The 17,429-nt window shown below is 42.6% G+C and overlaps 1 protein-coding gene across 1 annotated transcript in view; it reads left to right on the top strand.

Annotated features, from left to right (window-relative positions):
- The window catches only part of MOGAT2 (monoacylglycerol O-acyltransferase 2), a 173,713-nt gene extending 165,188 nt beyond the window's left edge, over positions 1 to 8,525 (top strand). The window contains exon 6 of the mRNA XM_089677989.1: positions 7,892 to 8,525. Coding sequence (XP_089534115.1) covers positions 7,892 to 7,899 — 8 coding nt within the window. The 3' untranslated portion in view covers positions 7,900 to 8,525. The remainder of the gene's footprint in view (positions 1 to 7,891) is intronic.
- Positions 8,526 to 17,429: the final 8,904 nt, after the last annotated feature.

The following is a 17,429-nucleotide window of genomic DNA, read 5'->3' as shown; positions in this document are numbered from 1 at the left end:
TTGGCTGATTTGGAAAGAATTTATTTGCAAATTATGGTGGAAAATAAGTATTTGGTCAATATGAATATTGGTCAATATCTCAATACTTTGTTATATATCCTTTGTTGGCAATGACAGAGGTCAAACGTTTCCTGTAAGTCTTCACAAGGTTGGCACACACTGTTGCTGGTATGTTGGCCCATTCCTCCATGCAGATCTCCTCTAGAGCAGTGATGTTTTGGGGCTGTCGCTGGGCAACACGGACTTTCAACTCCCTCCAAAGGTTTTCTATGGGGTTGAGATCTGGAGACTGGCTAGGCCACTCCAGGACCTTGAAATGCTTCTTAGGAAGCCACTCCTTCGTTGCCCGGGTGGTATGTTTGGGATCATTGTCATGTTGGAAGACCCAGCCACGTTTCATCTTCAATGCCCTTGCTGATGGAAGGAGGTTTGCACTCAAAATCTCACGATACATGGTCATATGGTCAGAACTTGCACAATTGGTGGCTGATTAAATACTTTTTTGCCCCACTGTATGGGGTGTTTAGTGTAAAAAACCACAAGAGGCAGTTTTTGACAATCCCTTTATTAAAAAAACAAAAATAAAGAAAATATCCCCTGGTGTAGGTCCATCATCAATCACGATGCCTGCCTCCACCGCAGAACGCCCCCAAAAAAAACACAAGAGCTCATCTTCCGATGAAGGCTCAGCTGCCTCCCACCACTAAATAAATGGGCATTGCCACCCTGGAGTGCTGTGCAGTTGTGATGTTACGGTTTAATAAAGGACTTTTAATAAAAAAAAACTGCCTCTTGTGTTTTGTTTTTATACTACACTTTTTTTTGGTACCATGTACCCCATACTCATTCACATATGGGGAGGGCCAGTATTGGGGACTCGTTTAAAGGGTGCTTCCAGGTTCCGATAAGCCCCCTGCCAGCAGACCCCCACAGATACTGGCCTGGGTTATAGGGAAGAGGCCCTTGTCCTAATCAACATGAGAACATGGTGCTTTGGAGGGGGGAACCCACCATGCCTGAAAGCACAACCTCATGTTGAGGGCATTTGGCCTGGTATGATTCAGGATGGAAGGGCGGGGTGCTCGCTAGTCCTCCCCCTTTCCTGACCTGCCAGGCTACATGCTCAGGTAAGGGTCTGATATAGATGTTGGGGGAACCCCACACCATTTTTTTAAATTTTGGCATGGGGGTTTCTTTCAAAATCCATACCAGACCAGAAAGGCCTGGTAAGGATTAAGGGGGGGCTGCACTGTTTGTTTTTTTTTTCATTGCCAGGCAATTCTTTTCTTTACAATCAGCTGTCAGAGAGGAACCCCGCTGACAGCTGATGACCTATCTGTTGTTAAGAACCTGGCAGTCACCTGCTCCCTAATAACCATGACAGTTAATGGTTGTTAGGGACGCCATTAGCTGCCCGTTCCTTAACAACCAGTGCACATTTCTTAACCACTTCCAGTCCGGACACTTTTAGCCCCTTCCTGTCTAGGGCAATTTTCAGCTTTCAGCGCTATCACACTTTGAATGACAATTGCGCGGTCATGCAACACTGTACCCATATGAATTTTTTACCATTTTTTTGACACAGATAAAGCTTTATTTTGGTGGTATTTATTCACCGCTGGGATTTTTATTTTTTTTGCTATGTAAATGAAAATTCGAAAAATTTTGAAAAAAAGTTTTTCCTATAAACTTTTGCAAATAAATAATATTTCATCATGAATCTTGGCCAAAATGTATTCCGTTATCTTTTTAGTAAGAAAAAAAAATAAGCCAAATTAGTTTATAACCAAAAATTATCATTTTTAAACTTTTTTTTACATTTTAATTTTTTTATATTATTATTTATATATATATATATATATTTTTACATACTGTCACCCTAGCAGTACAGTGTCACCACAGTGACACTGTGCTACTTGTGGGGGGTGATGATTTTTTTTTTTTACACTTATTACTTTTACACCCATATAGGATGTAAAAGCAATCATTTCTCCTTCTCTCTGTCTGCATTCTAGCAGCCATTGAGAACTACTGAGTGAGCTGTGATTGGTCACAGCTTGTCACATGGTACAAGGCTGTTGTGAATAGCCCTGTACCATGTGATCTCTGTGATCATTCACAGATTTCACATGTAGTAAGCAATGATGTCACACGTGACATCTTGCGTACTACTTTGCATGTGATCACTGATTGGCTAATCAGTGATCACATGATCGGGACCCCGTACAGCGGTCCCGTCTGACGATCGGTGTTTCACTGTGTCCGGAGGACACAGCGGGCACCGGATCATGCTGCTGCGCGCTCCCAGGGAGTGCGCACAAGCAGGGTGCGGGGAGGCCGTTTATAAACGGCCACCCGACCTTGCACTGCCACCGTCCAGCTGTTTATATACAACGGCCAGATGGGAGGTGGTTAAATACGACATGCCTCAACTACTACTTAATTAACACATGCATTTTCGGCAGCGGTTTCAGTATTTTGCAGTAAATACACCAGAACGGTATAGTGAATTGACAGTTTCAGGAAAGCATGCAGTATTTAGGGAAAATGGACACCTCCATACTGCATGAGATCTGGTTCTGCGAATGGAGCCCATGATCACATTCATTACCTCAAAACCGTTACGATCAGACTGGTTAAAACCAGACATTTGGTAGAACTTGTTCAAACTACCTGGAGCCCCCTAACTTTCACATACAATATGGTGTCCGTTTATGAACCAGCAGTAAATGATCGCTGCTCAGTTCTCTGGCATTCTTGGAGAACACAGTTCTCCTGTGAATGCCTTTTATGAAGCAGTTCTCTGAACGAAGGGAGAACGGTCTACAAACGCTGGAGAACGGTCTACAAATGCTGGAGAACGGTCTACAAAAGCTGGAGAACGGTCTACAAGCGCTGGAAAACGGCTGATTTTACTATAATCTCGCGAGATTACAGTAAAGATCAGTTTACTAAGCAGAGGTAAATTATCGCTGCTTAGTTTGCGGTCCCTCTGATTCTCCAGCTCTGGGCTGGAGAATCTGAAGGGAGAACACAGATCTCCAGTGAAGGGCTGAACATGTTCTCCGCTGATCTCCTGAGTATTATAAACTGTGAATGACCAGAGAGTAGCTGCGATCCTCGGAATCACAGCTATTCTCTGTGTCATAAACGGACACCTATATTGCCAAAAGTATTGGGACGCCTGCTTTTACCAGCACATGAATTTTAATGGCATCCCAGTCTTAGTCCGTAAGCTTCGATATTGAGATCAGTAAGAGTTTCCTTCACTGGAACTAGGGAGCCAAGCCCAACCCCTGAAAAAACAACCCCACACCATAATCCCCCTCCACCAAACTTTAAACTTGCACAATGCAGTCAGGCAATTACCGTTCTCCTGGCAACCACCAAACCCAGACACATCCATCGGATTGCCAGACAGAGAAGTGTGATTGCTCACTCCAGAGAACATGTCTCCACTGCTCTAGAGTCCAGTGGCAGCGTGCTTTACACCATTGCATTTGATGCTTTGCATTACACTTGGTGATGTAAGGCTGCTCGGCCATGGAAACCCATTCCATGAAGCTCTCTACGCACTGTTGTTGTGCTAATCTGAAGGCCACATGAAGTTTGGAGGTCTTTAGCTATTGACTCTGCAGACAGTTGGCGACTTCTGCGTACTGTGCGCTTCAGCATGCGCTGACCCCGCTCTGTCATGTTACGTGGCCTACCACTTCATGGCTGAGTTGCTGTTGTTCCCAGTTGCTTCCACTTTGTTATAATCCCACTAACAGTTGACTGTGGAATATTTAGTAGCCAGGAAATGTCACGGATGGACTTATTGCACAGGTGACAACCTATCACGGGACCACGCTTGGAGTCACTGAGCTCCTGAGAGCGGCCCATTCTTTCACAAATGTTTGTAGAAGCAGTCTGCATGGCTAGTGCAGGCCATAGATGGGTCTAAAACCAGCCTTTTTTTTATAAAAAAAAGAAAAATCAGTTGTTCCATCGGCCGACGTTACCACCAACGGTAAAATAAAACAGGTGATTTTTGTCCCATCTACGACCAGCATTTAATTACTTCTGTCCCTTGCAGAGAGCTCCGCTATGATATTTGACATGAAAAAGTATTGCGGTTGCAACAATGTATCCATTTGTATCCATTTCGGATATAGATGGTTTTATTCGGATACAAATAGATACATTGTTGCAACCGCAAGACTTTTCATATAAAATATAATAGCGGACTGGAATTCTTCTTCTCCTTCTCCTTCCTCTTCTCCTTCCTCTTCTCCTTCTTCTTCTTCTTCTTCTTCTTCTCCTTCTTCTTTTCCTTCTTTTCTTCTTCTTTTCCTTCTTCTTCTCCTTCTTCTCCTGCTTCTTCTTCTTCTTCTTCTCCTCCTTCTTCTTCTCCTTCTTTTCCTTCTTCTTTTCTTCTTCTTTTTTTACTTCTTCTTCTTGCAGTACACGGCTCATGCGCAGATTTTTTATCAGTAAAACGATTGGCTGATTTGCCCATCATTGCCGGGAAAATTGGCCGATCTGTAAAATCGGCTGATTTTTTTCCAACTTTACTGATAAAAAAAATGTGCTAAAACCCAGAAAAATGGCCAACCAATTAACCCACTAACGGTGCAAAAATCGGCCAAAAAATCAGCTGATTTTTGACCCGTCTGTGGCCTGCATAGGTGCTTGATTTTATACACTTGTGTCCATGGAGGTGATTGGAACACCTGAATCCAATGATTTGTTGTTCCAATACTTTTGGCAATATAGTGTGTATACATACAGAGAACAAAGAACACCCTCAGAGCTTTGTCTAGGACAGACTGGTGAATTGCCTAGAACCTTATGAAGATTGGCAACTCCAGGACTTTCTGATGTTTGCAGAAGCTGAGGAGCTCCGTCTTTAACTGAAGCTAAGTCAGTTTCTTTTATTACTTTATTACTTGTGTGTTGTTTTAATGATTGCACTACATCAACAAATCTGAAAGGGTAAATATATGAACCTTTCAAAAAATATGTAAACGTAACAAAGAATTTAACCCTTTGTTAGAGTTAAATACTGAGGTGTGAATTTTGGGGTGTGGCTACAAATGAGGGTGTGGTCAGTAGAATATCCTAAGGTTTCATTTTAAAAAATCTGGTAACTTTAATCCAATGGCTATTTTACTTTAAAGTAGAACTAAAGCCAAACTTTTTTTTATTTTTATTTTTTTTTGGGGGGGGGGGGGGAGATTGGGGAGAGTTCCCTCTAGTTTCTTTCCCATGGCTAAAACAGGAACTGAGAGAAAATCCCTCCAGACTGTCACCGGGGTCACCAGAGCAAGGGTTCCCATTGGAAGGGTTCCTGTTCATTTGACAACCCAAAACTTGGGACTATCTTTCACTTTTACCCTTGGTAAACAGTAAAGAGGACAAATAGAAAGTGGGTGTATCTCACTAACAGGGACACAGAAAGCAATAAAAACTGACTTGTGTCCTAATCCATCTCCACTCTATCCAAAACTAAAAAAAAGAAAGAAAAAAATGTTTTGCCTTTAGTTATACTTTAACCCCCCTGGCGGTATTCCTGAGTGTAGTTCGGGGTAAAGTTTCAGCACCACAAGCGGTAACCCTGAGCTACACTCGGGAATACACTGCAGCGCTGCTCCGGGATCTCTTCTGCACTTACCTTGTCCTGCGCTCCCGCGATGTCCCCCCTGCAGTGTCCCCTGCAATGTCCTCCGGCCGATGCCGGCATCTGTCTTCCGGGTTCCGTTCCTTGCGACGTCGGGATGTACGGGGGATGGAACTGGCGGGAAATTTGAAAATTGTAAAAGTGACATTCACTAAATACACTAAAATCACATAGTATAACATTCCTGTATCAAACCATTTCACATACATTTTGTCCCGAGTGCTTTGTCCTGTGCCCTGCCTACATTTTTACTGTTCTTTCTGCCTGGAAACTGAGAAACGTCCATGGCGTCCAAAAAGCGTCCCTTTAGGTCAAAATCAGTTTTAGACCGGCTAGAGAACAGCGATAGTAAATTAGAACCACTTGCAGAATTGAGTGATAATGATTCGTGGGGAAATTCCTCACAGTAATAAAATTGCCAAATCTCACATGACTAGCAGTCAAGAGCAACGGTGCCTTAGATGGTCTCACACTGCAGAGATACAGTTATGGTGCTACAGAACAGGAGCAGTTTACTGCTTATTTACAATAGGAAATTAACCTCCCTGGAGATATTCCTGAGTGTAGCTCGGGGTAAAGTTTCAGCACCACAAGCGGTAACCCCCGAGCTACACTCGGGAATACCCTGCAGCGTTGCTTCGGGATCCCTTCTGCATGCACCTTGTCCTTCGCTCCCACGATGTCCCCCCTGCAGTGTCCCTGGCAATGTCCTCTGGCCGATGCCGGCATCTGTCTTCCGGGTTCCATTGCCTGCAACGTCGGGACGTACGGGGGACAGAACTGGCGGGAAATTTAAAAATGTCAAAAAGTGACATTCACTAAATACACTAAAATCACATAGTAATGATTCGTGGGGGAAATTCGTCATCAGACACTGAAAACGATTTTGCGACTTTGCTCAGCGATGTGCGAACTTGGCGCTATATTTTAAATTTCAGTGTTTTTGGTTTTATTATATTATTGAATTAAATTTATTATTATATTATTATTTTTATGATTATTAAATTATAATTTATGATTTCGTGTTTCAAATTTTATCATACCCGGGATGTTTACTAGACTCTTGTTCAGACAGATTTCAGTGAGTTATTCCTAAAAATTACAGGCCTACAATAAAAAAAATAGGTATTTCCATGCAAAAAAATGTACCGCTTTGAGCACAGAAATATGGACATAATCATACCGCTAGGGAGGTTAAGCACTGGAGGGGCTTTTGAAATTAGAATTCCAGTCCCCTCAGATGAAATGGACAGATTTGTAACAGACAAGAGTGAATGGGTTCTTCACTGTAAGAGCTGTAAACTGGTTTTAGCCAGCTTAGTAGTGTTACCTAACCCCCCCCCCACCCCCCAAAAAAAAACAAATTATTTACACTGATCGGAATCCACAATAGAATGCTGATTAAAGGGATTTTTGCTAGTGGGAAGGGTATTTTTTGCTTTCTGCTGGAATAAGTGGAATTTCTACAAGTAATGCTTTACTTTAAACCTATGTCTTTCTTTCATCCTAAAGAGTTGTACTTGATATTTTCAAAGCCCCTGTTCTCATTGCCAGTTGATGATGTTTTATAGGAGAGTGCAGCTAGAACATATTAATAATCTCACTGCATACAATGGCATGATAAGATACAGTGCAGGTGCGGTCAGCTGTACCAGTCTATGCAAACAGCTCTGACCTTTGTAATGAGAGTCTGAAGGTCAGCATTGAGTTCCCGATTGTGCCAATGTATGTGGAGTGAAGTATTATTACCCCTTTTTTTGTTTAACCACTTCCAGACCGGACACTTTCACCCCCTTCCTGACCAGGGCAATTTTCAGCTTTCAGCGCTATCACACTTTGAATGACAATTGCGCAGTCATGCAACACTGTACCTAAATGAATTTTTTACCATTTTTTTGAGACAGATAGAGCTTTATTTTGGTGGTATTTATTCACCGCTGGGATTTTAATTTTTTTTGCTATGTAAATGAAAAAGTCCAAAAATGTTGAAAAAAGGTGTTTTTTTTATAAACGGCCACCCGACCCTGCAGTGCCACCGTCCGGCCGTTTATATGCAATGGCTGGTCGGGAAGTGGTTAACATACATTTTCAGTTTATGACTACGCAGCATATGAAAAAGTTTAAAGCTGAACTTCAAAATACAAATAATGCTGCTATTTTAATGTCTACAGTCTGGACACAGTTCAGCTTTGATACATCATTTAATGTACTTTTTTTTTTTTATACAAGCAATGTAAGAGAGAGAGAGAGAGAGAAAACACGTGAATGGGAACCTTACAGAAGTTTGCCGGGATTGGTGATGCAACAGGACAATGACCCAAAGCATACAAGTAATTCAACAAAACAATGGCTGCAACAGCACAGAATGCGCCTTCTGGAGTGGCCCAGTCAGATTCCTGACCTCAACCCAATTGAAATGCTGTGGCATGACCTTAAAAGAGCGATTCACACCAGACATCCCAAGAATATTGCTACACTGAAACAGTTTTGTGAAGAGGAGTGGTCCAAAATTACTCCAGATCGTTGTGCAGGTCTGATCTGCAACTACAGGAAACGTTTGGTTGAGGTTATTGCTGCCAAAGGAGGGTCAACCAGTTATTAAGTCCAAAGGTTCACATACTTTTTCCTCCCTGCACTGTGAATGTTTACATGTTATGTGCAATTAAACCATGGCAACATCTAATGTTTGTGTAGTATTATGTTCAGCAGACTGTGTTCTTCTATTGTTGTGACTTAGATGACGTTCAGAGCACATTTTATGCCCAATTCATGCAAAACTCCATGTAATCCCAAGGGGTTCACATACTTTTTCTTGCAACTGTACATGTTCTGCTCAATACTCAGTAAAAGTTGTTTTGTCTGCCATGAGCCTGATCTGAAGTTATTCAAGGGGTGCATGTTGGGTCTTGGCATATTTCTAAAGAACTTGGGACTGTAGAGGAACAATGGGGTATGTGTAGCACCACCACAAAAGGTTAACTCGCAAGGCAAGAAGAGGAAGTAGTTGCCATGAGTAATCAAAAAGAATAGCTACAGCAAGCAGTCATATGGTGTGGTACCTGGTTAGGTGACAGGTCCTCCGATAGTGAGGGGGGCCAGTGCTCTGACTCCCTCCTTAGCAGTCTGTCTCCTCCAGTCACCCCTAACATTATGGAGGTATAAGGCCTGGTCACTAGGTACGAGAAGGAAAGAGTTGACTCAGGACACGTATGAGACCCATGCTGTGTGTCCGGTAGGGTTTAATTCCATTACTGGGAGTGAGGTAATGGAGGTACGCTGGACTAGTGAAGTGGGCAAAGCTCTGCATGTCCCTCTGAATGCAACACATACATCAGTGTAGTTACTGGGATGAAACATCTAATGGGGGAACTCCATACATTACTACTATACACAAGTGGCTCACCTCTGAGTCAGGGGCCACCTTAATGCTTGATTCTTCACATGACCGTGGTCCCGGGCATTGGTGAGCAAGCCTTTGGGTGAAGTGTTACCCCACTTGACCCTTGAAGCCCCCCCACACATTTTTTCTAAAAAAAAATAACCATATACATACCTGTTTCCAGCAGTCTTTTTTATCTTAATTTCCTATTGTAAATGAGTAGTAAACTGCTCCTGTTCTGTAGCACCATAACTGTATCTCTACAGTGTGAGACATCTAAGGCACCGTTGCTCTTGACTGCTAGCCATGTGAGATTTGGCAATTTTATTACTGTGCTGCTCACTGTTATCCTTGCTGGAGAGGAAGTTGTGCCTGTGGACCTGCAGTGCAAGGATCTCCCTGCTTCTACTTCATCCATTCTGTGGATCTGTGCTTTTTTCACCATGCCTGCTCCAGTCATCAGATCATCAACTGGGGGAGGGGGCATTGGGATGCAGATCTGACAAAAGGAAGTAAAGCCCTGCTGTCCAACCAAGATGTCCACCTCCACAAAATGAAACAGTAGTAGTTATTCATGCATGGGTGCAGCTAGACTCCGGTCACATGCTGACAAGGAACATGCTGATAGGATGCGAGAGCACAGTGACAGAGGTTAGCCTTCTGCTTCACCTCCACCTCTTCACTGTCCAGTAAGTGTTACCTAACTGCAGCAGAGAAAAAAAACAGGCCCCCTACCCTCCCACATGTGGCTATGCTGTGTATTTAGCGGTATGCCTTATGTTCAGCTTTATGTCCTTGTGTCGGGTGCTGTCTATTAAGAGACAGTACTGTGTATTATAACCCAACAAGAAATATAGCCATTGCACTGTGGTGTTTTCTGCACGGTCAGTCCTTAATTGAAATCAGAGGGAGAACAATGAATGATCTATGTAGCCAGTCTTGTTTTTTTCATCCACAGTGCTAAGACTGCAGAACTCACAATGAAAAGTTCTTTCTTATCACAGTTCACACAGCACTGTTCTCATGAACCCGACTCTCCAAGTTAACTTCTACATTCCATTTACATTTCTTCCTCTTTCTTACAGAATTCCTACTCTGGCTTTGTGTCCAGTGGAAAAAAAAGTAATTGCTGACCCAGGTTCAGCAATGTTAGCAGGTCCCTTAGTGGTCGCCAGCAACGCCATAAACTGGCCTAGGGATAACCTCCTGCTGCCTCATGGGACACAATGGGATTGGGGCTCCGACATCTCGTCTTCATGACTACGCACCAAGGCCCAGGGCCATGCAAGAGGAATCCAGATCCATTTCCCCAATGAAAAATGTGCAGTCAGAGCTTGCTTTTCCAATAACTTGCTGAATAAGGATGACATAAAACATCCCAGTCTCAGGAACATCTTCCAAATAACAGATAAAAGCATCCTACTCAGAGCATTTCTTCCTCTTTTATTCCAACTGTTCAGAGAAAAAGGCACCAAACCACACCGAAATAGGGAACAGGGTGAGGTTGGCCTGAAAGGGGTCCTAACCCCTGCTGACAGCTACCAAAAAGAGTTTATATGTTTCCGCTGGCTGGTCATGGTGACACTTGTAGTTAGTTTGGCTTATGAATTGCCTTATATGAAGTTACATAAAAAAAGTTTCTCAACTTGTCCTCAAGTCACATCAATGGATTATAAACTGGTTATATATACTGTGTATATATATATATATATATATATATATATATATATATATATATATATATATATTAAGTAGAGAACCTGTTGGATAGGTCAATGATGACATGGGTTGTTAGCAACAAACTGACTCTAGTAACTCTATTTTAACCTACTACTACTGTTTCATTTTGTGGAGGTTGAACAGCAGGGCTTTACGTCCTTTTGTCAGATCTGCATCCCGATTCCCCCTAGGTTGATGATCTGATGACTGGGGCAGGCATGGTGAAAAAAGCACAGATCCACAGAATGGATGAAGTAGAAGCAGGGAAATCCTTGTACTGCAGGTCCACAGGCACAACTTCCTTTCCAGCAAGGAGAACAGGGAGCAGCACAGTAATAAAATTTCCAAATCTCACATGACTAGCAGTCAAGAGCAACAGTGCCTTAACCTCCCTGGCGGTATGATTATTTCAGATTTTTGGTGCTGAAAGCGGTACCATTTTTTTGCATGGAAATATGTATTTTTTTTATTGTAGGCTGTAATTTTTAGGAAAAACTCACTGAAATCTGTCCGAACAAGAGTCTAGTAAACATCCCGGGTATGATAAAATTTGAAACACAAAATCATAAATTATAATTTAATAAATAATCATAAAAATAATATAAAAATAATAAAAAATTTAATTCAATAATATAATCAAACCAAAAACACTGAAATGTGAAATAGAGCGCCAAGTTCGCACATTGCTGAGCTCAGTCGCAAAATCGTTTTCAGTTTCTGATGACAAATTTCCCCCACGAATCATTATCACTCAATTCTGCAAGTGGTTCTGATTTACTATCGCTGTTCTCTAGCTGATCTAAACCGCTTTTGACCTAAAGGGACACTTTTTGGACACCATGGACATTTCTCAGTTTCCAGGCAGAAAGAACAGACAAAATGCAGGCAGGGCACAGGACAAAGCACTCGGGACAATATGTATGTGAAATAGGTTGAGACAGCAATGTTTTACTGTGTAAAATGAAAAAAAAAAAAAATGACATTTTTTAAAATTTTTAAATTTCCCGCCGCCGCAGGCGGCGGCGCCCGTACGTCCCGTCGTCACAGGGACAGGACACAGAAGCCGGATGCCGGCATCGGCCGGAGGAGATGGCCGGGGACGCTGCAGGGGACACATCGTGGGAGCGCAGGGTAAGATAAGTGAAGAACACATGCCGGAGCAGTGCCGCATGGTATTCCCGAGTGTAGCTCGGGGTTACCGCTTTTGGTACTGAAATGTTACCCCGAGCTACACTCGAGAATACCGCCAAGGAGGTTAAATGGTCTCACACTGCAGAGATACAGTTATGGTGCTACAGAACAGGAGTAGTTTACTGCTCATTTACAATACGAAATTAACCTCCCTGGCGGTATTCCGGAGTGTAGCTCGGGGTAAAGTTTCAGTACCACAAGCGGTAACCCTGAGCTACACTCGGGAATACCTTGCAGCGCTGCTCCGGGATCCCTTCTGCATTCACCTTGTCTCCTGCAATGTCCCCCCTGCAGTGTCCCCGGCAATGTCCTCCGGCCGATGCCAGCATCTGTCTTCCGGGTTTCATTGCCTGCGATGTCGGGACGTATGGGGGACGGAACTGGCGGGAAATTTAAAAATGTCAAAAAGTGGCATTCACTAAATACACTAAAATCACATAGTATAACATTACTGTATCAAACCATTTCACATACATTTTGTCCCGAGTGCTTTGTCCTGTGCCCTGCCTGCATTTTTACTGTTCTTTCTGCCTGGAAACTAAGAAACGTCCATGGCGTCCAAAAAGCGTCCCTTTAGGTCAAAATCGGTTTTAGACCGGCTAGAGAACAGCGATAGTAAATTAGAACCACTTGCAGAATTGAGTGATAATGATTCGTGGGGGAAATTCGTCATCAGACACTGAAAATGATTTTGCGACTTTGCTCAGTGATGTGCGAACTTGGCGCTATATTTCAAATTTCAGTGTTTTTGGTTTGATTATATTATTGAATTAAATTTATTACTATTATATTATTATTATTTATGATTATTTATTACTTTATAATTTATGATTTCGTGTTTCAAATTTTATCATACCCGGGATGTTTACTAGACTCTTGTTCGGACAGATTTCAGTGAGGTATTCCTAAAAATTACAGGCCTAAAATTAAAAAAACGACATATTTCCATGCAAAAAAAGTACCGCTTTGAGCACAGAAATATGGACATAATCAGACCGCTAGGGAGGTTAAGGTAAAAAAAGACTGCTGAAAACAGGTATGTATATGGTTATTTTTTTTTAGAAAAAAATGTGTGTGGGGGGGGGGCCGAGGGCTTCAAGGGTCAAGTGGGGTGGGGGGTTGTTGAAAATCTGGAGTTCTGCTTTAGGGTATTTTTTAAGGGTTCATAATCCCTTTGAGAGAATAGATCTTCACTTGTTGCTTTCAGGTCACTTTCAAAGAAAAAACTGGTCACCTACCCAGGTCTATAACTGGCTTTTTAAACAGTGAACATGGAGGGCATCACAAAGTAAAAAATGGGACTATCCAGTTCAACTTGCCAGCCTACCCCAGTCTAATAATGGCTATTGTCGGCAAGGAACATGGATAAGTATAACTTTTCAAAAGAGGGGGATAAGAAAGCCAGTTCAAACTGCCAGCCAGCTAGCCAACTATCAAAAACCAAATCAACCTGTCTAAGAACATGCGTTTAAAAACAGGGGTTTAGTTAGCACACATTTGCAAATACATACGTAAGCCACAGAGCCACATCATGGCACCCTGAGTATCTGTGGTCCTAACTCTATAAATCTTGAGAGTCCTCACAATGGAGGCACATGTATTTAAATGGATAGAAACAAGGGCAGGTGAACCTGAGGGAGCCCACCCCTCATTAAGGTCATGGGAGCGCACCTGACACCCAGCATGTAGCACAACGGCAGCCAGGGTGTCCAATGCACCCACTGAACCTCCACAATTAACATAGCACAGAAATATGGAGATAATCAGACCCCTAGGAAGGTTAAGGTAAAAAAAAGACTGCTGGAAACAGGTAAGTACATGTTTTTTGTTTTTTTTTAATTAAAAAACGTGTGCGTGTGTGGATGGGGGGGGGGGGGGGGGGCTTCAAGGGTCAACTGGGGTGGGGGTTGTTGAAAATCTGAAGTTCTGCTTTAGGGTATTTTTTAAGGGTACATAATCCCTTTGAGAGAATAGATCTTCACTTGTTGCTTTCAGGTCACTTTACCAGACCAAATTTGAGAAATTAAGAAAAGTTAATTGATAGGGTTTACATACAATAACTCCTACATGCAACATTATTTTATGATCAATTTATAATATTCATATTAGTCACAGAAAATAATTACTTTTACGATTGCTCATAAATTCTGCATATTGCAATTTCCCCCCACCACAGACTTCCCAAGGGCTCCTGATACTGTAGCCATGCAACCATACAGTCCAGCAGACCAGACAGAGCTTGGCTTGTACAAGAGATTACAGAGATGTGGCTTTTCATTGTGCAATGATATATTTGCTTCTGATAATATTTGGAAAGGAGCCAGCGATGTAAAAATAGCTGACTAAGTTCTCTCTGCTCCTCAGATTATATTTTAGTTATTCTGTTCAAAGTAATCCAGCAGAATGCCGCATACAGCTATTGAAAGCAGCAGGAAAGTGTAGCATTTAAGTAATAACTTTTATTGTCAAATGGAAGAGATCAAAAGTTTGCTCCGAGGAAAGTCCAGCATTTTGCAGTTAAAACAATTTGGTGATCAGAGACTGTGCTTGGTGGCATTAATTCTTACCCTGGCATTCGTCTTATGCAGCTGGCAATTTACTTGCTAAATCCCTATACCTGGCAGAGTTCTTAAATTCCCAATGGCTACGAATTGGCAGCTAACAATTACAAAGCAGATGTTACTTGATTCAGGCTTAGACTTGCGGAACAACCATAATTTTTCTTTTTTTGGGTATTATGCTAAAGCAGAAGAATGACCCCCCCACCCTTCCCCCATACACCCCTCCTGCACATCCATTAAAAAAATACCCTTAAAGTGGTTGTCAACCTCAGACATGAAATATGAACAAAGCATATCCCTCTATAGTGTGTACTTGCTTCAGTCCAGAGTACTAAGTGTAATTTATCTCTACTGCCTCTCTCCTCTGCTATCTGCATTAGTCACTTCTGACAAGTTTTCTGGACACCAACATAAAAATGGTGACAGGGAGGGAACGGCTGTGATTTACAGCCTCAGCTCTGTTCCTGTGTGCTGTGTGAATGGGTGTGTGTTCTTTCCCTCCAATCATCTCTCAGTGCTCTCCACATGTGTAACTTCAGATCCTTGTATGTAGGTGCAGTCTACATCCCCCACTGTAGGTGGCGCTCAACCGGAACAGTACTGCAACTGGAGAGGAAGTCAGGAGAAACCTGGTTTCTCTATGATTTCCTTGTCCCTAGAGGTAGTGTTCTGGTTGGCTATAGTGCATCCAGGTGACCCCTGATGGCCAGCTTGGGTCAGCAGTGTCTTTTTAAATCCCTGCTCCCAGTTTTTGGTACGCTTTCTGCGAAGTGTAAGCAGAGGGAAAGATCGGGGCCTGACAAGGAAAGTGACTAGGGAGAGGTTCCTGGCAAGGAGGGATAGGATGGGGACACACCATCCTACTTTGGAAGCCTCCCCATTGGGTCAGGACCAGCCAGGCTGCATTCTTCTCTCTGAGACAGATGCTGTCGGTGTATCTGTTCTCTCAAGTTACATAGAAATGTGAGTTTTTCCCTGGTGTGGTGCTCTCTGTTGAGTTGAAACTTTCTTGTTCCTGCAACCTAACTCTCTGTAATTTCTTCCCGCGCCACGCTGCACCTACCCACATCCTCGCCCCCTGCTTTTCAGAGCTGAGTGGTGCTGTGTAAATTTTGTACTTTGAATGGATGTAAGGGGCAGATGTCTATAGATAAACAGGTCCAACTTATGAAGGAGGATTTGTTTCACCTGTATATCACCTGAGGTCAGTAACTTTACTGGGTATATGTAAGGGTTTACAACCATTTTAGATCTAGCATGTACCCTCCATTCTGTAGATGGTGCTCTGCTGCTGTACAGATGGAGTGGAGGATGAAAGGAACATTGGTAAATATACAACAATGACAATGTTTTAAGATCAACACAAAAATCGCTGAACTTAGCAAGGCACACACAAATATGCGGTAACAGATACATATCAATAGGATACTAAAATTGATCCTGATTTTGCATGAAAGCCTCCAGGTATCAGAGTAACCCAAGTATGGCTATAATTATAACATGTCCGTAGGTACTCTGCCACCAGTGCATGGTAGATGGAGTGGGCAACATAGGGTAAAGAAAAGGGGGAAGAGGACTAAGAGGGACCTGGAATATGTGGACCACAGGATGGGGGAGGAGAAAGTGGAGATGTTGAGAAAAGTTAGAGAAAGAGATAGAGAGAGGGAGGGGAGAAGATGTGAAAGAGAAAAGGGACAGGGGCTGAAAAGGGGAAGGGGAGGGAAGAGGGGCCTCTATCCCCCAACCTGGATCAATTTGCAACCCTCCTGCTTGGCTGAAACCTTGATGATGGTTGTGAGGGATCATCGCATGTTAGTGCTTTATAATCAAGGATACAGGTGAATTCAGTCCAGTAGAACCACATCCTCCAGAATTTGTCATTTGTACCTTCACTGGAGGAAATAAAATCCTCTCTTCATGAATGTCATTTGCTTTGGCAAACCACATAGAAATGGTGGGTCCGTGTTGTTGTTTCCACAGTTCTGGAAAACATACTTCTGGCAGCACTGGTCAAATGTGGTATGACTGAATGCTTATAAGGTTTCCTTAATATGTTATTATGGTGCAATTAAAAGAAAGCTGGGTCCGCATGGATCGGCAAGTACATTTTTGAGATATGCATTGAACCTCAGCCCAAAACAACTTTAGCATGTCGCAGTTTAAGAAGATGTGTAAAATGTTTCATGTGATGAGACCACATTTTACACACATGCCCAGGACTGACGGGATCAAACAGTGAAGCCTATTGTATGTACAGTTGCAAGAAAAAGTATGTGAACCCCTTGGGATTACGTGGAGTTTTGCATGAATTGGGCATAAAATGTGCTCTGAACGTCATCTAAGTCACAACAATAGAAGAACACAGTCTGCTGAACATAATACTACACAAACATTAGATGTTGCCATGGTTTAATTGCACATAAGATGTAAACATTCACAGTGTAGGGAGGAAAAAGTATGTGAGGCCCTAGCTTAATGACTTCTCCCAGAGCTAATTGGAGCCAGGAGTCAGCCAACCTTGACTCCAATCAGTGTGATGATATTGGATGTGTTGCTGACAGCTGTCCTGCCCTTAAAAAACACACACCTGTTTTGGGTTTACTGGTTTCAAGAAGCACTGTCTGATGTGAACCATGCCTTGCAGAAAAGAGCTCTCAGAAGACCTACGATCAAGAATTGTTGACTTGCATGAAGCTGGAAAGGGTTACAAAAGTATCTCCAAAAGCCTTGATGTTCATGTGTCCACAGTAAGACAGACTGACTACAAATGGAGAAAGTTTAGCGCTGTTGCTACTCTCCCTAGGCGTGGTCATCCTGTAAAAATGACTGCAAGAGCACAGCGCAGAATGCTGCATGAGGTAAAGAAGAATCCCAGAGTGTCAGCTAAAGACCTACAGAAATCTCTGGCACATGCACT

Source organism: Staurois parvus, unplaced genomic scaffold (genome assembly GCF_062004578.1).
Source record: "Staurois parvus isolate SC_StPar_1 unplaced genomic scaffold, SC_StPar_1.0 ptg000196l, whole genome shotgun sequence".
NCBI lineage: Eukaryota > Metazoa > Chordata > Amphibia > Anura > Ranidae > Staurois > Staurois parvus.
This window is presented reverse-complemented; position numbering and strand designations above follow the sequence as displayed.